General features: G+C 38.3%; 1 protein-coding gene across 1 annotated transcript; it reads right to left on the bottom strand.

Moving 5' to 3' along the window:
• Positions 1-2,849: 2,849 nt before the first annotated feature.
• LOC118807552 (complement C1q-like protein 4) lies at positions 2,850-20,425 on the bottom strand. Its single transcript, XM_036569581.1, has 2 exons — positions 19,880-20,425; positions 2,850-3,474 (listed from the first exon to the last, which is right to left on the bottom strand). Exons 1-2 carry the CDS (start codon positions 20,417-20,419, stop codon positions 3,295-3,297), a joined length of 720 nt encoding a protein of 239 aa, XP_036425474.1. The 5' UTR covers positions 20,420-20,425; the 3' UTR covers positions 2,850-3,294.
• Between the last annotated feature and the right edge of the window lie 207 nt (positions 20,426-20,632).

Genomic DNA, 20,632 nt, shown 5'->3' with positions numbered 1-20,632 from the left:
ATTTCACATTTTAGATTTTTAAATTTAAATTTAAAAAAAGTGTTTTGTTTTATTGTCTATATTCCACTACTGTGTAAATTTCTCCAGTCAATCTATTCAATATAATATTTGAAAATAATTGTTAAGCTAATCGTATGTGAAACTTTCCTGAAGAATCTAATCAAATTGAATCTGTTATGAGGTCAGAGATTTTCACAGCTACTGGTTTCTGCTGCTCATGAAAGATCATCTGTGATGTAGTGAAACCATTAGTGGCAACTTTGACGGAATAGTTTGAAAAATTGAATTTTCACAGTTTGATGAGACAAACATGTCTGGTGTCCAAAGTGTCCTTTTTTAGTTTTACACTGGAGCTGTAAGCTGTAAATTCAAATTCAAAAGTAAATTCATTACAATGATAAAAGCATAACATTTCAAAAAAGACAGTACACGCCAAACAATAATAAATGCAGCAAACTGCAATAACATTTAATAAAAGGCCTTTCTAAATAAAATACCACCATGCCATGCTCAGTGTCTCACAATAACATTTAAGAGAAGCTTTTCTAAATAAAAATGTCATTAAGCTGGTTTTAAAAGCTTCTTGTTCTTTTTGAGATACTTGCTTGCACCTTTTCAGAAATCTGCAGGAATAGTTTTCCACACCTCCAAAGTTCAGTCTTAGAAGTTGGTTGCATTTCCTGCTTCTCATGATCCAAGTAATCCCAAAAACATTCAGTGATGTTCTCTGATGGACTCTGGGGTGGTCAATCCATTGTTTTGAAAACACCAGCTGCTTCTTTGTTTGATTTGCAAATTTTCCTTTTGTCTATTTCCTTTTTTCAGTAACGGCTTCTTACTTCCTTTCTTCAATCTTTAAATACTGCTGATTGATAGTGACAGTTTTGTCAGTCAGATCTTGCACAGTTACTAGGAGTCCCATTTTCTGTCCTTTGATAATAATTTTTAATCTTTTTTTTAACTCCAGAAATTCCTTTTTTTTTAACGTTCCTCTTCCATGGGTAAGTAAGTTATCCTATACCTAAATGTCCTAATCAGAATCAGAAATATCAACTGAAAAATGAATATATGGCCTTGAAATTAAATAAATGAAGGGTGATCTCTGACTTTTGAACAGTACTTTATTCATTTAAGCCTTTTAATTTCTTGACATATCTAGCGTGTGGACACCATGTTTGAAAAAAAAAACTACCTGGTGGTTCACAATGGACACAGAGGCTTTGAAACTTATTTTTATTCTCATATATCGTCTTCAAGATGGCAGAATATATATCTACAATAAAGAACTGCACAGTTCTGGAATTGCAAGGCATTGTGACAACAATCAGTCCATTACTAGTTACACTTTGAAAGCTCAATTCACACACTTTATACCAGTACATTAATCCCACAATGAGGCAACACAGACACATACAGGAGGATTTATATTACAGACTGATTAGGGACACAATCTCTCTCTCTCACACACATACACATTAATATGTAATGTACTCTGAGTACTCTATATCCCTGTGATATAACACACCAGAGAACTGCTGTGGATTTATAGTCCAGAGTTCATCACTTATAAAGCAAGGTAAATATAATGTACATATTAGAAGACAGCTGGAAAGAATATAGTGTGTTCTCATGCTATAAAATAGGTACAGTTATGAAGAATATCTCTTACAGTACAGAAGTATCGCTCAGACTTCAGATTTGGGCTTAGATTTTCCCTTGTTTGTGATTATGCCTAGAAGTAGACTAACAGGGCATGCTGTTAACAGTGTAATTTAGTCCGTGGTCAGGCTTAATCAGTGTCCAGTGAGGTGAAAATCATAACTGATCCAGAAAAAGCACACCTGGTATGCTTTCCAAACATTTTGCTTACGACACAGAGACCATTGTTTGACTCTGAAAGAAAGAAACTGGAATAAAACACAGTAGCTCATGCTCAACATTCAATGAATAATGAACTGGAAATCTTTGTCTTTTGTTTTTATATAAGCAGGACATCAGCAGTCAGAATCTTATATTCACAATTTGATGAGAGGTTTCTCAGTGTTACTATGTTTGATGAGCCTTTAGAGAGAAGAGAGAAGAAGGTCCTATCAAAGAGTAAGGAACATCAGCAAAAAAAAAGAATTGGATAGCTAACTCAATAGCTTTAAAGGAATACTCCAGTGTTTTTCAACCTGTCTAATTCTGTCCTGTCTGTAGTCTTGTGGGACCAGACGCATCTCGAAAATCACATCTGGGGACAACTTGTTAAACTTTTGGTGCTGGACTGTGAGGAAATCTGCAGGAAACAAAGGTACCCCCCCCTAAAAATCCAAAATCCAAGTCCTATATTCTGTACTCTTTTAACGTTTGGAGCACAATTCGATCACACAAGCAAAACAAGCTAACTAGCGAAACGCTATCATTAGCTAACAGAATAGTTTTTCCCTTGCAATAGATAATGTTTATTTTTAATGTGTAAAATGTGTTCTCTGCCAACACAACACACACCTACATGCTTATTTGGAGTTTTGAGGGGGGGGTACCCTGTACTTTGAGCTCTGCCCTCACAAGGAGTTGGACTGGTTTAGAAACTTTACGCTTTTTTTACCCAAGTAAGTCTATGTTCCCACCCACATTTAGCCCAAAATTTTGGGTTGTTCCCAGATGTTTTCAGTACGATATCACATAGTATATGGTTCATTACCACAGACAATACTTGCCCTGTCTTTAGACCTATACACATAAACAGAAAACTCACTCGAAACATGCTTATTAGAGAAGCCAATAGGCATGTGCTGAAGCTTAATGCCCAAGATAAGTGTTTTCAGTTCTTTAACTAAGTAGAGGAACATTATTGTCTGTGGTAATTGACCATACACTACATACACAGCAGATGGAAATTAGGCTGAAAAACACTAGAGTATTCCTTTAAACACTGCTGAAACCCAGCCTGTCGATGTGTGCACTGAACTGTGGAGACCTGTGTGTGTGTGTGTTTGTGTGTGTTTGTGTGTGTGGACTGAGGCGGTTTATGTAAGTGGAATTAGCGACACTCTGTCAATACTATCACTCTACAGCCTCATTAACAATGTGATCCACACAAATTCCTTTAGGGCAGTTTGTGTATTTGTGTGTGTGTGTGTGTCTGTGGTTTGGATCTTGGCAGGAACTATAAGGTAAGACTGATAATTATCAGAACACATATCATATTAGTGACAGCATTCTGAAATCAGGTAAATATGTTCTTGACTTTTTAGCTTGCAGTTGCATCTGTGTTTCATAATTCATACAGGAGAGACGTGTGTTTGTGTGTTAGTCAGGGTAGATGAGAAATCCACTGAAGGTGCTGTATTTGTTGGTGTTTCCTCCATGCACCTTTCCTCCGTCCAGCTGCACACACACCTCGTCCCCCACGTCTAAGTGCAGGATCACGCTGTTGGAGGCGTAGTCATAATTCTGGTCTGCATCCTGAGCAATGGCACTCGCCCTCACCTAAGACATAAACACATGCACAGGTTTAAAGGTTTTAATCAATGGGGAACCCTTTAGTTCATTATAGATCCATCAGAGGAGGCCTTTTTGTTAACTGAAAAAACACATTTTTAGGTTGTTTTTGTTTAATAGCATCATCATGCTTGTTGTATTCAAACTCTATAAGTATTGTACTAAAAAGGCTTCAAAAAAAGAGGTACATTCTTAACATTTAATTCTTAAATTCTTGGAACATTTAGCAGAAACTAAGCATTTTCGTAGAAGTGTTTTTGACCAAGTTTTGACAATTATGGCCCCAATGGCAGGCCTAGCTCTAATAGTCACGGTTCACCACTAGACACTTTTAAATCCAGGCTTAAAATGCTCCTATTTGAGCAGGCTTTCAGCTCAGTTTAAAACACTGTTAGCTTCTCTAGCCCTTCTCCTCTGTAGTGGCACTTTATTATCCTTATTTAATTTTTAGTTTTATTCTTAATTTAAGATTTTTATCTTTTAAAATCTACTGTTTTAATCATTTGTTAAATTTCTGTTCTCCTTCACTTTTTAAATGACTGTATTCTCTCATTTGTAAAGCACTTTGAATGACAGCAGTGTATGAAAGGTGCCATATAAATAAACATGCCTTGTCTTTTCACCGTGCATTATAAACCAAAATGGTGAAAATGCAGGCCCACCGTTTCATTTTTGCAGCATTCACAAAAAAATTTACATATGTGCTTCTTTTATCTCTCTTTAAAACTCAAAGAAAAGATGTCAGCAGAAAACAGACATGTTGTTTCACAATAGCATCCCGTAAAATACAGAATTTTTTTATCATTGAAAAATTTTACAGTGTGAACTGTTGAAATATATTTAGATTTAGTGATAGTCAGACATAGACCTACAAACAAAATTTGAATGATGGCACTGTGACAATATTAAATTGAGAGGAAATGACAGAAGGCATAATGGTTTAGGTAGCTGATCAATAGAATAATAACTGATATATGAATTGATTATAGTAGTCGCTGTTTGTCCCAGGCCTACTATAAATGTAAAATGATCTGTGATACACATTAGACAGTGAACTGTATGAGTTTCACTCTGCTCTGTTAACAGTTCACATGGCCACTGACGATGAGATGTCAGTGTTGTTTAGAATCAGCTTTTCAATTTTAGGGAATATTTGTGCATTTATTAGTGATTTATTTCCTTTAACTTCTGTATTACTGTGTCTGAATAATAAATAAACAACTGATCCACTACCTTTCTACCTACCAAACACACACATACACACACACAACATCATCTTGTACTAATTTCTAATCAGTTCATAAAACCTCTGCACAGCATCCTCTCCATGGTAGGACTGTTTCAGTTCAGCTCCAGAGATGAATAATGGCTACAGTTGTAATGTTGATCAAATGAGAATATCCTTCTCTTGCTCTTTTTCACTCTGCCTTCCAATTCTCGCTCTCTTTCCTTCTCAGTAATGCCATCTCCGTTTCTTCCTGTCCACTGGGCTTGGCTCAAATAGATGAGATGGGCAATGACCTTAGACCCTCAAATCTCATTGGACACTGGACAATTCTCTCTCTCTCTGTCTCTCTCTCTCTCTCTCTCTCTCTCTCTCTCTCTCTCTCTCTCACACACGCACAAACAGACACACATATAAGTGGTTGGGTTACTGTTCACTGCTTAACCTGTTGCTACAGGCAGTGGGAATAACACACGCACACACACACACACAATCTTGTCTTGAGATATATGTTGATATATTATTATGTGTAATGCACATATGCACACACACACACACACACACTCACTCAGTCACACACACAGAATGAGAGAGAGAGAGACCAAGAAAGAAAGTAGACAGGGAAAAGAGAGGAAGAGAGATAGGAGAGAGAGAGAGAGAGAGAGAGAGAGGAGTTGGGGGGAGAGACAGGAGTAGGGGGAGAGAGAGAGAGAGAGAGAGAGAGTTTGTGTGTCTACACTAGTCTGAAGTCTAAAGGGATAAGGTTATTGATCCATGTGTTGCATGTAATTTATAAGAAGGCCTTCCTATAATACTTGATTTGGACACACTAGTTGCATTCTGTAACACGCCCCAAGGTCCACTGACTCACAAACACCCTGAATTGGATTTTAGATTCTGAACACACACACATACAGACGCACAGTCAGTCAGTACCACAAGGCAGGCTACTGGGCCTACGACTTTATTTGGCTCCGCACATGTGCGATACATAGTGGTCTAACTAAATCAATTTTCATATTTCACCACATCCACTATTTCATTTTCTATACTTTTTTGCTTACTTCATTTGAGGTTTGCATTGTAGAATAAGCCCCCTGCAGCCCCTTAATAAGTTAAGCCCAAAGGTAAGTGGAACAATTGTGCTCAGATGAGAAAACATTCAGGTGTAACAGACTCAATTCTGAAAAAATAAACCTCGCTGCTGCCAGTTTGCTACATTACTGCATGCAAATTCACCTTGAGCCCACTCACTGCATCGCCCACGCACTGCACCAAACGTGTTAGGATGTGTCAGAATAACACAATTTTGTCCCACAACACTTCTACAAAACTAATCTAATACTCTGATTGATACTCTGCAATTATTAAGGAAAATGTAGCCAAAAACATGAATTTGTGTTTCAAAGACAATTAAACGTTATTTCCTATCATTTATTGTGCATAGCACAAACTGACTGATAGCTTTAGTACTGAGAACCTAGCCAACTCCTCTTCAGGTTAAACTCCTTTCTCGGTTAAACACAGTCTATTGGGGACTGGTTAAGCCTTCACAAACCCCATTAATCTGGAAAAAACTGTAGGAACACTACATTTTTTGATTTTTGCTGTTTTCATTTATAGATTGTGCAGAATTCTGTCTGAAATACAGCTGACAACTGGATTGTTTTGGTGTGTTCTACAAATTGGGATAATCCGGAGATTGATAACTATTTATAACTGAATTTAGCTTCAGTTCAGCTGTACTTTTCAACAAGATGCGGTTTAAAAACGTCATTAACCTGACATAAACTTTTTCTTAGGACTTTTCTCAAGAACAAATTTAAGAAAAAAACATAGGAAGATATTGGTGAATGAGGCTCTTAATTTGACATCATTTTTTTATAAGGTATTATCGGCCCCTAGTGGGTTACCATGCTCATGTGAGCATTTTCGAGTTGTGTTTGCGCTCTCATGTGGACAGAGATAACGCTGTTGGTGTGAACTGATTTAACCTAATAGGAAATAGTACCACACAACTCAGTTTTAATCAAAAAAGTGTTACTTGATAATTATTTTGTATGAGTGTAAATTTATCTGTGTTCGTCACTGTGAGTAGCTTCACTTACAGCTCGAAGCAGCACACTGTCACACTTTCTGCTTTCATTGTATTTTTGGCATATACAGTGCCTTGCAAAAGTATTCAATCCCTTAAAAGTCATCAGATTTGTCTGGATTACAAATGACACAGAGATTGCTCCTGCTAGTATTTTTATTGTAAACCAATATGCTCTTAAAGCACATTTTCAAAGTCAAAATTCATTATTTGTCAGCAGATCTTATTTTTTTAAATGCTTCTTGCATAAGTATTCAACTCCTTTAAACCAGCACTTGGAAAAACCACCTTTTGCTTTAATAACAACTTAGTCTGTTGGGGTGAGTTTCTACCAGCGTTGCACACTGTTTGGGAGTGATGTTCTCCCGTGGAAGATTTTCTCCAGGTTGTTCAGGTTGGTTGCATGACCACAATGTTCAAACAGTGCCACAGGTTCTCAGCTGGATTCAGATCTGGACTTTGACTTCACAATTGTACAGTGTTAAGTGTGTGCCACACATACAGTTTTGAATTGTGGCCATAAAGTTTTGTTTCAGCTGACCACAAAGCCTTATCCTGCATTTTAGCTGGGTCATGCTAATGACTTCTGTCAAACTCCAGACGTGCTCTGATGTGTTTTTTCTTCAATAATGGCTTGTTTCTAGTCACTCCCCAATACAGGCCAGTTGTATGCCCAGCTTTTGATATTGTTGACTGGTGCACCTTCACTGCAGTCTCAGCCACTGAACTCTGTAGCTCTTTCAGAGTGATTGACCTCTCTGTGGCTTCCCTCAAAAGTCTTGGGGGACTACCTTGTCTGGGTAGTGCCTGTGTGGTATGAAGGAACTTCCATTTCCTCACAATTAATCCAACAATGCTTAGTGAGATATTGAACACTTGGATATTATTTTATAGACTTTTCCTATCCTGTGTCTATAATTTTATCTTTAATTTACTTAGAAGAATGCTCTTCGGTCTTCATTTTCCTTCAGATTCACAGTTAGAGGCCAACTGTAAGCCAACTGTGTCCTTATTAGGGCAATACCTTTCATGTGTGTAAACTAAGAGCTTCCACAGCACAGGGGTTGAATACTTACACAAACAGCATTTTCAGTTTTTTTTCACACAATGTTTTCTTACATAAAACAAACATTTAAATTAAATATTTTGGAGGGTCACACTTTTAAAATAAAATATAACTGCAGAAAATATCAAAATGTCATTTGTAGTCCAGACAAATCTGATGACTTTTAAGGGGGCTGAACACTTTTGCAAGGCACTGTATGTTACTATCAAGAAAACATTCACAAATCACAGAGTAGCAGCCATGTTTAATTGATTAGTGATGTGAGCTACAATGTTAACTTTGTCTGCCAGCAATGCTAAAACAGCAGAAGCTGGTGGATTTTGTTTAGCCTACCAATCAAATGTTTACCCCTAAAAACTCACATACACAATAAAAAAGTACACCTGATCTATTCCAAGAGTGTGATCTTTCACAAGCATACAAAATCAATTTCATTTGAAATTCACAACACACTCTAAATTTAGATATTTTGACAAAAACTGAGCTACAATTTGTAATTAGAATGGGACTTTTACCAAAGTTCTGCAAAACGTCTCCAACCTCGCAAATGTTGCTGTGAAAGACCGTATTTGTTGGTGTTGCATGGGTAGATCAATTTACACGAGAAGCACAGTAAAATCACAGGAACAATTAGATCTGGACAGACTTTCCACTCACAATTCCATTAACTGTTACCGAGGCCACAAAGCATGTAACCAGCCATGTTTGTTTAGGAACAAAAATGAAACGATGACAGTTTTAAAAGGCTTTCAGAGTGTTGAATTATATGATGTTACTGCTGTGTCATTTTTATTACAGCTATTTTGTATTAGCTATATCAGTGTATCTCAGGCCTGGTCCTGACGGCCCACTGTCCTGCACATTTTAGTGCTTTTTTCGCTTTCACACACCCACTTTAACCCAATAATGGGATGTTGATGAGCTGATTAGTTTGATCAGGTGTAATGAGAGCAGGGAATATGCTAAAAAGTGCAGGGCAGTGGGCCTCCAGGACCAGGGCTGAGAAACACTGAGCTAGATGATGGTCAACAAGTCAGCTGCTAGCTGTGTCCATGGCATATGATTAAGAGAGCAGGATTTCAGCTCAGTAATTGTGTTTTTCAGTGCATTTATACTCTTGCTGTGTTTAACACAGCACCCGTGAGGAAACAAAACACTTTTGGAGCAATGCTGAAACCAACTACATTGTGGCCCCTGGGTCACATCACCACCACTTTAAAAAAAATCTGAGCCAGTGAAATTTCTCTACATTTAACCAATTTACATCAAACACCTCTAATGACTTTGTTTACATTTCAACTATTTAATTATGCAGAACTTCAGTGGAATTCCCCTTTAACTGTAGTAAGTCCTGGCAGACTGGTATGCTGGTGATTTTACAAGAATGTGCAGTTAGAGAACCAGGCAGCATGCCAATTGGAACACGCTTAGGCTCTAAGAGGGGTGACAAGTTTCTCAATGCTAAAAGCTATCAGCTGTGCTATACACTACTTTAAATTATGGGAAACAACCATTTTAATAAGAAACCTGTGTACCTGTCCAGCAATTCCTCTCATACCCTCTCATTAATAATCCCTGCCCCCTCCCCCCCACTTCTCTCTGTCAGTCTCTCTCTCTCTCTCTCTCTATCCTCCTGTCTCTCCACCCGGGGACCACGTATCCATTTTTCCTGCCTCCGTACCGAATGAGATGCAGGTCACGCGCGTGTCTCCCCGCTGCGCTCGCGCTGTCCGCTCTAAATCAGATTGATTAAGGGCGCGCGGTGGCACCTCCCGCGGGACGGTGAGCACGCGCCGCAGAGCTGCTGCTAATGGAGCCCGGTGGCCAATAAGAGCAGTGCAGGACAATAAACGGAGAGCAGGAGCGCGAACAGAGCGGTCAAATGGAGTCATGAAGTAGGAACTAAGAGAGAGAGAGAGAGAGAGAGGGAGAGAGAGAGAGAGAGACAGAGAGCTGTGTATCTGTGTGCATGTGTTATGTACATGTTTATTACTATTTATTGCACTACTGCATTGGCAGTCTTCTTACAATTGCTTTGCCAATATTTCATGTACAGCTGTCATGCCAATGAAACACAGGAAATGTGTAATTTCAGTTCATTTTGGGAAGAGACAGTGCTAATATTGCTCCAAAATGAGTTACAGTAGGTCAGAGCCTGAGAGAGAAAGAACTGCCAAACTCACCCAGGAACAGCTCTCCTGGATTTAGGGTTTAGATACACTACATGTTCAGAAGTATCTGCACACCACTACCTAACCCAGAGCTGTCACAGGTGTAACCTCCATCAGAAAGCACTGCTAATAGAATGAGATGCTCTTAAGAGGCCGCACATGAGACTGAGGTCACCATACCCAATGCCAAGCAGCAGGTAAACTGGTAAGTCCCCCAGAACTGGCTTATGGATCAGTGGAACTATGTGATAGAGCTCCATCCAAAACCTTTGGGATGAGTTGCAACTTGCAATTTGATCATATTACAGAAGCAGGCGAAGGGAGTGTTAAGAGTCTTGCCCAAAGACTATTACTGGTATAGCTTACACACTTAAAAATTATGGATCTTCAAGGTTTTTTTGTAAATAAATGTTTTTTTTTCATTGTGAAATGGTTCTTCAGATTGATGGAGAATTTGCTGAAGATGGTTCTCTGTAGAACCTTTTTGAAAAGGGTTCTATATAGCACCAAAAAGGGTTCTTCTATTGTGTCAAGCCTGATATTGTAACAACAGAAGGACCCTTTTCAAAAAAGTTCTATACAGAACCATCTACAGCACATTCTCCATCAATCTGAAGAACTATGTCATGATGCAAATAACTGTTTAATCATGCAAAGGGAGCTTTAAGTGTTCATGGTCCTATATAGAGTAATTTTCTTTACTAAAGAAACCTTGAAGAACCATAATTTTTAAGAGTGTATGGTTCTTGCCTAAACCCCAGAGAGGTCAGAGTTGTTACAAGCTACACAATACCAATGCAATCAAAATCCTCATAGTAATGCTAACATCTAGCATAAAGTCATCCCAAAAGAGTAGAGACTGTTACTGCAGCAAAGGAGGGTTGAACTCCCTATTAATACCGCTGCATTCAGAAGAAACACTGGTGTGCAGGCATCTACAAACATCTTTCAGCACTGTGATATACATTTCTGCCATAAAGGTCCAAACTCTACAACTTGCCAAAAGAGAAAAATCTGGATATTGTCTTTTATTCTATTCTAAGGCAGAGATTGCATATAATAATATGGCTGTTAGCATTAATCTATTAAACCAAAACTTTAAATTATTTGATTTAATAAAATATTTATTTACTTATTTACTTCTTAATGATTCTGCAGTGATTCAGCCAACAGCAGAGAGATTGTAAGAAGTGTTTTAACCTACACTGATTTTATACTGAGTGGCAATACAGGGCAACCAATCAGAACAGAAGCCATTTACATATATCAGTCTTGATGGCACAGTAACAAAATTGCCTGTTTAATTCTAAGGGATGAAGAGAGGTTGGAAAATCATCATGTATATAAATTATCCGTATACAATGTTTTATTTTTTACTTTTAAAGTAAGTCAGGCAGAGAAGAAAAAATAGCTTTTTTGTTTTTTATTGCTTCTGTTTCTGGCAGCAGTATATCAAAAAATAATTATTTATTGTCTTGAAATATGGACTTAGTATCTCAAAATAATGACTTGTCTTCAAATACTGACGTAAAACCTAACAATAATGACTTGCTTTCTTAAAATATGGACTTAGCGTCTAAAATAATCAGTTATTCTCTTGAAATATTCACTTAGTATCTCAAAATATTGCTTTATTTTCTAAGAATTTTGAGAGATTATGTTGAAATAATGCAATTTAATAAAATAATAAAAGTGAGTTATTATTTTGGGATAATAAGTCACTTTGACGATATCCTAAGTCATTATGTTTTGACATATTATGTCACTATTTTGGCATAGTAAGTCAATATTTTGAGAAAACAGGTCGTTATGTGAACATAATCTGTCAATTATTTGAGAAAATAAGTAATTATTCCAAACTAATAAATCAATTTAAAAAAAAAAGTCATTCTTTTGTGATGCTAAGTCAATACTCAGCCAGAGTAACTCATTATTTACTAATACATACTAAGTCAATATTTTGAGATAATAAGTATTTTGAGATACTAAGTCAATATTTTGACATACCGCTGCCAGAAATCACAGGTGACTTTTTCCTCTACCTGGCAGGAAATGGGCTTCAATATATCAAAGCCTTTCTAGTTGATCTTTTTCCTCAAAAATGTATTTTGGAAACTTTGAAAGGCTATGCATGGTTTGTTATTGTTCAGTTAAGCTCATTTTTACTGTTAGGGCCTTTTTTAAAAATCTGATGATTAGACTAATCATCAAAATAAGGGGCAGATTACCTGATTATTAATATAATTGATCATGACAGCCCTAATGTATAATTTGATCTCTGACAGAAGGCCAAACAGCTTTAATCTGTTTTAAACACCCCTGGTGTTTTTATATATGTCAATCAGCTCATAATATCTGTCAGTGGAAGGAGGGGTAATGCCATATGGCCTCTCAGAGGTACAGAAGCAAAAGGGACATAAGAGGGGTGTGAATCTCTATCAGTAAATGTTAACTCAGTGATTTATGAATTCACATATGATCCATTCATGTGCCATAATTCTGTGTTCAGCACAAGCTCATGTCCGTGAGTAACATTTAAAAGGATACATGGCGAGAGGAACCTCAACTGGCCCCTGGTTGTGTGCCTAGAAGCGTTTCTTTATGGGGACGGTTCACATGTCATACTGAGCTACGGCCTCATTCAGAAAAGGCCAAGACTTTTTACAAATAGATTTCTAATTGTGTCTCGCCACAAGCCTAAAACGTAGAGATCATTTAGCCATTCTGACTTTGACATTGACGCTGAGACGTACAGACAGTCCACCCCTCTCTCGTTCTCTTAACACACAGAGATTCTAATGTTAATCTGAAATAATAATACTTCCTTTGCTAATATATATTCACAACACTTAATCAGCAAACCTATTATTACATTCATGCACACATTCAAATGGCAGGTATATAAAAATATGTCTATGTGTGTGTTTTTTAGTGCAAGCTGGTAAACATATATATTCTGCTTTATATATCAGAACAAGAGACGAGGACTGCAGGATGGAGAGAAAAAAAGGAGGACAGAAAGAAAGAAAGAGAGGCAGATCAGTTTCATTTTCCGCAAAAGAGCTGATGTGTATCAACAGGGGAGGGAGTCTGCGTCTGTTACAAAACGCTGCAACTTCTGGAACTGCTGCTTCGGAGAATTGGGAAGGAGGAGAGAGAGAGAGAGAACCCACTTGAAAACAAACCAGTGGGGTTGAAAATATGTTGACATGTTTTGCTACTGCACTTTATGTTGTGGTAACAAAGTTACATATCGCTGCTGTCGGAACAAAACCTCCTATCTCCAAAATGATAACTTTACAGGAGAAGGAAAAAGCATACTTTACTTTTAATGTAAGTCAATGGAACCAGACTTTAGGGCCATTTCTTTTGGTGCTTTCATGAAATATAAATACAATGTAAAGGTCAAAAGGGCATTTTCAAATTATGCCAAAAACAGAGAAACGATAAAAATGGAGATGTTTTGTTCCGATGGCAGTGATATGCTATATTTACCCTATTTGGTTCAACAGAAATGTGTGGCATAACTAAATAAAGGTAATACAACAATTTATTTCTATACCGACAATATTCTTATTAAGTACTATTTTCTCGATTCAGTTCTTTGACTTTGTAATAAAACATTTTTCGAATAAAACAATCCAAAGTTGCTCACATATAAAATTAACTGTATTTCTCAGGAGCTGAAAAACTGAGAAAGTCCTCATGGGATTCACAAGGACAGAATGAAGAAAACAATGAATCCTGTTTCTGCACTGAACTGAATCCTGTCAGTCTTCCTCTGAGAGTTAGCCCTTAGCTAGGGCCAACAAATCTCTCTCTCTCTTTCTCTGTTGTGCTGAAGGTCTAATTGGTGGTTCAGGTGCCTGCTGCTCAATTAGGAACCCTCTAATTGGCTGTTGACTTTAGATAGAGCCTAATTTGATAAAGGAGGTAATACCTGGACGTTTAACAGCAGCCTAGAGATAATATAGGTAAAGACTGTGTGTGTGTGTGTGTGTGTGTGTGTGTTTGTGACAGGGGGTGTCCTTTATTGGGCCTCTTTGCAGTCCCACGTTGACGTTAATCTCGGCGTTTGTATGAGTTCGACCTTTAGGCTGCTCTATTCAAAGGGCACTGAAAACATAGGAAATGAGAGAGAGCAAGAAAAGCGAGGGAGAAAAGGATAACAAGGGAAGAAAGGTTGGAGAAGCAGGAGAAGCTAGTGAGAGAGATGCTGGGGGTGTATTTCATGTGGTGCACTAAATCTCCTGTTGTGCACTATTACACCAACGGCAACACCGGTGCCATCAAGGTAATGCAGATTTCTATCATCGGCTAAATTAATGAATTAATCTGAGGATGTAAACTCATTAGCTGCAGTTTAATTGACAGGATGTTAGTGCCAGTGCTAACACCTCCTCTGTATCGTGCTGTAATTAGCTGTGTGGTACACCGACAGCTCCCTCCACTGAGAGAGAGAAAGAGCGAGAGAGAGAGAAAGAGAGAGAGAGAGAGAGAGAGAGGTGAAGGAAGGGAGTAAGAAGTACAAATGGAGAAGCGGCAGAGAGAGAAAATAAACAGTTGGGGCAGAGAGCAACTGAAAGGCAGTGGAAAAGAAAGACAGTTGGAGAAACTTAGTGGGAAGAGGTGTTTAATCATTACATTAATTAATTAAGTGAAAAGTTAGTTATGTCTGCTCATGGCATGACAGTAATTTGTCTTCACTGAATATTTTTCCAATTTAGAGAGACAACCTTAATTTACACCTACCTTGATTTCGAAAAGTGTCACATCATAATGTTCTGATGTTAAAAGGCTAAAACAAACCCTCATTATTCTCCATCTAAAATCCAAAAACTCTGATTTTACACAGAATTTGGAGATATGCACTAAGTTTAGGGTGTAAATTACATAGTAAAAAATTGTTTATCAGTTCAACCCAAAAAACAAGCAAATAATAAGATGGTAACTGGCACATTAATAGGACATTTTCAACTCAAATAAAAACTTTGAATAAACCAATGCAACACGAAATAAATGGGTTAAATGATCAAATGCTATTTTACATCAATTTAAATCTTCTGCCCTGTACCACCTTAATCTGGAAATACTGTTTACTCATCAGCAAAGGTGTATCATCGCTATCATTCTGAAACCTAAAATCCTCCCCTGCATTTTATTTACACCATTTGAAAAACGCCAGGTGCCCTTTTACATTACGTGAGCATTTCACGTTAAATGGACCAATAGAAATGACCCAAAGCTACTTAGAATAATATTTTGTTACATTAAGGAGTATTAAAGTTAAGAACGTTCTTCCTTCTCCTGTAAAGATTTCAAAGATGCAAGGTTTTCTTACAAAGATGTGGAGCTAATAATTTATCACAGTGTCTTTGCTCACATTGGGCGATGTGTATCCTAATGGTAATGGTAATTCTGTTCATAGTATCAGTTATAAAATTGTATGACCTGTGATAAGGTCAGCAGACATTTACTCTCGCTCACTTTTCCCCCTCCTCCCCCCACCATTCCTGCTCATCTATCTTACTTATACTGATCTGATGGTGTCTGTGCCTCTGGCCTCGCTGCAACTCTCTCTCTCGACCTCTCTGTCTGCTCTCCTCTGATTAGCCATCCATCTTCCTCTCCTCCGCTCATCTCTCCATCATCCCACACAAATCTTCTTCCCTCCCACTGTACACCACAAGCTGGGGTGGTCTGTTTGAGTCTATGTATGTGTGTGAGTGCTGCACAATATATCGGTTTTATTTTTATTGATAATGATGTGATATTGATCTTTGCAATACTGAAATCACACAAGACCGCAATATGGAGATGAGTTCTCTACCCCAGGGCTGCCTGAAGTGTGGCCCATAGGCCAAATTTGGTCCAGCAATACTTTGATTTGGCCTGCCAGAAAATTATCCTAACACCACCCCAACACCTAGTGAGAGACCAAATATACTTTCATATTTCATAACTTATCAAATTCTTATTTTGCTTTTAGACCTATGTTTTGTAAGTATATTTTGGCACCCCTGCGCTAATTAGTGTTTAGTTTAGCGTTTCTGTAGGTGTTTTGATGAATGGTGTTTATGTACTGCAGCAAAAGTAAATTATTTTAGGCGAAAATAATGCAGGCCAAACTTACATTCTTGACAATGTCGTATTATTGATTATTGTTTCAACACCACTGATGAATTACAAGCCACATAATCACAATATGTAGCAATACAATCATAACACTAGTATTTTATCCATATTCTGCAACCCATGTATGTGTGTGTGTTTGAGTGTATGAGTGTTCTCTTCCCAAATGGAGGCTATTTGCGAGGACCTTGAGAGGGGTTAAATAATTTAGCTAAACAGAAAGATAATTAATGAGGCCACAGATGGACATGCAGTGATGTGCGTGTGTCACAGGTGGAAAAGGGGAATCTCATCTTAAAGGCATGAATGATTTAACAGAAGAGGAAAGCACTAGAATGACAATACATCACAGCATGCAATAAGCCAGGTAAACCTGCACTCCCCTCTATTCCATTTCTCTAGCTCACACACCCTCACTGTCTCTTTACTCTTAATAGAGCCAGTGTTAGATCAATGAACAGCCTGGCTGTGGCCTGTAATACGTGGCTCTCTGTGTGTGTGCGCTCTATATTCTGCAATAAAACGGTTGTGTTGTATGAGCATCACGGGAGCCATTCTATTACTCCTCTAGGAAGAAGATTCAAAGAGAAAAATGGCAGATGTTAAAAGGACCTCTACCAGAATAATATATTACTGATAAATTCTGTACTGTAGAAAACTACCATGTATTTTTATGGTAATTACAGACAGCTGATTGGCTGCTAGTTAGCCCTATGTAAAAACACTGTGAGCCACAATTAATTGCACTGTATTTTGAATTACTGTTAGACAAAATGACTTAAATGCAGTTGGTATATTAATATCTCTTTCCCCTATTCATCATATTGTGGGATTTTATTTTAGCAGCGTATATTTGTAAAAATAAAAGTATTAGATGGTGCCACATCTGCAATATTAAGTAAAATGACCTTCAATACTCAGCTGGACACAAACAAACACTGTACACTAATTAAACATTGGGGATTTTGCTGTGCAATATCTTATTGTTATTCGTATGGCTCTTATGGTTGTTTGCCGTTGAAACGATCCTAGCACAGCAATTAAATCACCTGAGAAATTTGTCAGTTGTGGTGCTATGAGCTGTGGTGTAGTGTAAGTGGTGTAGTGCATCTATACAGTCCAAGCTCAAATGCCACTGCGGTACACCAAAGAAATAAGATTATGAGTCAGCAAGTTCAAATATCCCTGGCCTTCCACTGTAGCTCAGCATGGCTCGCGTGAGTAAAACACGCGCCACCCAAAAAGTTTCCTATACTGGGTCAAGCTGGAAACCACAAAAATGGATTTCAGTTTTCTTTGCGTATAGCTCTCAAGCCTATTTACCATCACAACAACTTCAACTTTCAACTTTTTCTCAAACCCAAATCATACTGTCATACCAAGTGGACTGTTCTGAAATACACCAGCAAATCACTGCTGATGTAAGAAATCCTCACATCACTAAAACAGTAACTTTTCCAGAGAAGTAATAAAACATAGGTTAATGTCTGTTTATGTACCTTAAGGTTTGCTTTTCACAAATTCTTTTTGTCCCTTCATCATTAACTGTTCACACATAAAGTAGCAATGCAGCTTTCAAATAGTGTAAAAAAAAGAGAAAAAATAACATTGCTCAAGTTACACGATTTTAGAGACAACATATTCAGACAGTATCTAGTGGCCAGTTTTGAATATGCAGGATGTAACACTAATGTTGAATGAGCTTTGAGAAACCCACCAATTTGGTTAGAACGGTTAGAATTTTAACAGTTTAGAGCCCCTCATCTGGTCTGTTTCTTGTGAAATTCTTAAATGTTCAATGTAAAAATGGCAGATTATACAGTTTATGCACCACCCCTACCCCCTTTCTACTCCCTTCACCTTTAATCACTAATAACTGATGCTATGTTCAGCTAATTACACTGCAATAAAGGCTTATTGACACGTTATTGCGGAGGATCCCAAGGGTCTTCAGAGCTGCCTTTCATCTTACAACCGGCATCTGGAACCAGAGGAGACAAAAGTGCGTGTGTATGTGTGTGTGCATGCACGTGTGTGCAGGTGTGTATGTGTGCTTGTGACAAAGTGTGTGCGTAAACACACATTAACAAGGGAATTTTTCATCTCTCTTTGGATAATCCCTGCTTTTCTCTCCTCTGTTCTGTGACTCAAATCAAAACTGAACGGTTGAGTTGAGAGCAACTGAGTCCCCGATCCATGTCATGTTTCACCAGATGGAGACTTGTATTTTCTTCTGCTAGTTTGTTCACTCTCTTTTCTTATTCGCTTATTCAAAAATCCTGGGGTCCTATGAGGACTGCCTCCAGCTGTTGCATTTCGTTCCACTCCACTCCAGAGAGAGGGACAGAGAGACAAAGAGACAGAGAGAGAGAATGTATGTATAATGGAAGATGTTCTTTTTTTTCTTCTTTTTCTACAAAACCTAGTTCACAATACTTTATAGTGCCCTCTTAGCAAAAAGAGTCTAGACACTTTTTACTGTTATACAGAGACACTTTTTTAAAGGTTCTTTAAACCCATACCAAGCCGTGGGCCTGCCGTTGTAGAAGGTTATAATAACACACTTCTATAACCTAAGAAAAGCTCCATTAGTTTGCATTGAAGTCCTTGTAGTTAATGAATAATAAGCATAAGTGTGTAATAACCCTGGAATGTTCAGGGGTTAAAGAGACACATAGAAAAACCTTTTGAACATGTGTTTGTGTTGTCATGGTTCTCTATATAACCATTGTCTCTTCTAAAGAACCCTTGAAAAGAATCCTTTTGAATGGTGTCATTACATCTGAAGATTAATAACTGAATTACAGGTCTGTAGTTTAAAGCTATTAATAACAAGATGCAGACATCATCACATCACACTGCCATTTAAAACATTTAAATATATGTAACCAAAAAAGTAAAATAGGCTTCCAGTTACTCCCTCTCTGTCTCTCTCTCTCTCTCTCTCTCTCTCAGTAACTTCAGCAAAGTCTGGAACGACATGTTGAGAAAATGGCTGTTGAATTATTGAAAGGCTGCTTTACCAGATCTTATTTGAATGTTAAATCCATTCCTTAATCTCATCTCAGTGAACAACAATCTGAAATTCAGCCTGTATGCCAGTCAAATCAAACTTCAGTTAAGGCTAGCTCACTTTCTGATCCTCTACTTTATTATTATTAGGGGTTGGCGATATGGCAAAAATATCATATCACGACACATAAAAACATTTTCATGATACATGATATGTATCACAATATGTATCAGACAAAATGCAACAATTCTAAACCTCTAATTAATATATTAATTTGTTGTGTAAACTTGACTTCTGATACACGAGAGGCCTCTCGTTGTGGGTCTCTACTTCAAGCTCCAAATGAATACCCTTCTACCCTCATGGTTTTCAGCTGTTTTGTAGTTAGTTACTATATATATTATATTGTTGCCGTCCAAAGAAAAACATGTATCTCCATTTTTGTCAATTTTTAGTTTTCTGCATCATATGAAAACAATGGCTGTTCTATACAACGTGTAAAAATTTCATGATGAATGGACCAAGCCATGGTGTAAAATATATATATATATAGCTTGACATCTCCAAGTGAATGGGTTAAACTCTGAAGATTTGGATCTGGAGGAAGGCTGCTAATACAGTTACATTTTACATGATGTATCCAGCTCTTAAGTCTTACAGAAACACAAAGACACACACAGCCATCTCCTACCTGTCCATTCTTTTTGAGATCTGCCCACATGCTGGTTCCATCACCTCCCCTCATGAGGACGTGGTAGGTGAAGTAGTAGATTCCAGGCAAAGGACAGGTGAACTTGCCTGTAGTGGGCTCATAATAATTCCCCACGTTGGTCACCACATCATCAAACTTGAGGATCTCACTGCCTTCATGCTGCTTGCGCAGGCCAGCATAGAAAGCTATTTTGGGGCTGTATGAAGGGACATATCCTCCTGGGCCCGGACCTGGGGGACCAGGGGGACCTGGTTTGCCTGGCTCTCCAGGGGGCCCTCGTGGACCTGGTGGCCCTGGGAGCCCCGGGTTACCTCGGAAACCAGACCTCCCTCCCCCTCTGCGTCCTGGGACGTCTTGTGGAGGCGGGGAAACAGGCGTGAGTTCGTTTGTGGGCGTGAGGGAGTCACACACCATCTTACAACTGCCAAGCATTTCATAATGTGTCCCTCCACCCCCGGCTCCACCCAGCTTAGTGCTGTGAACCAACAGTGGGATAGCAACCAGAAGTACGAGCACCATGGCCACACCCACTGCAGCGCCAATGACACGCTTCCTGCGGCTAAGGCGGGAGGCCGCCAGTGAGAGGAAGTCCTCCTCTCCTTTAGAGGTCACTGGACCGGCCAGAATGAACTCTGGGAAAAAGAGAGGACTAGGGTGAGAGAAAGGGGGAACTGGGGGGATACTGAAAAAGGGGCAAAAAGGTGAGAAGAAACTTCTAGAGGTGTTCAGAAC

The sequence above is a fragment of the Colossoma macropomum genome, unplaced genomic scaffold (genome assembly GCF_904425465.1).
Source record: "Colossoma macropomum unplaced genomic scaffold, Colossoma_macropomum, whole genome shotgun sequence".
NCBI classification, from domain to species: domain Eukaryota; kingdom Metazoa; phylum Chordata; class Actinopteri; order Characiformes; family Serrasalmidae; genus Colossoma; species Colossoma macropomum.
The sequence above is the reverse complement of the archived record's forward strand: the minus strand, read 5'-3'. Positions and strand labels throughout refer to the sequence as shown.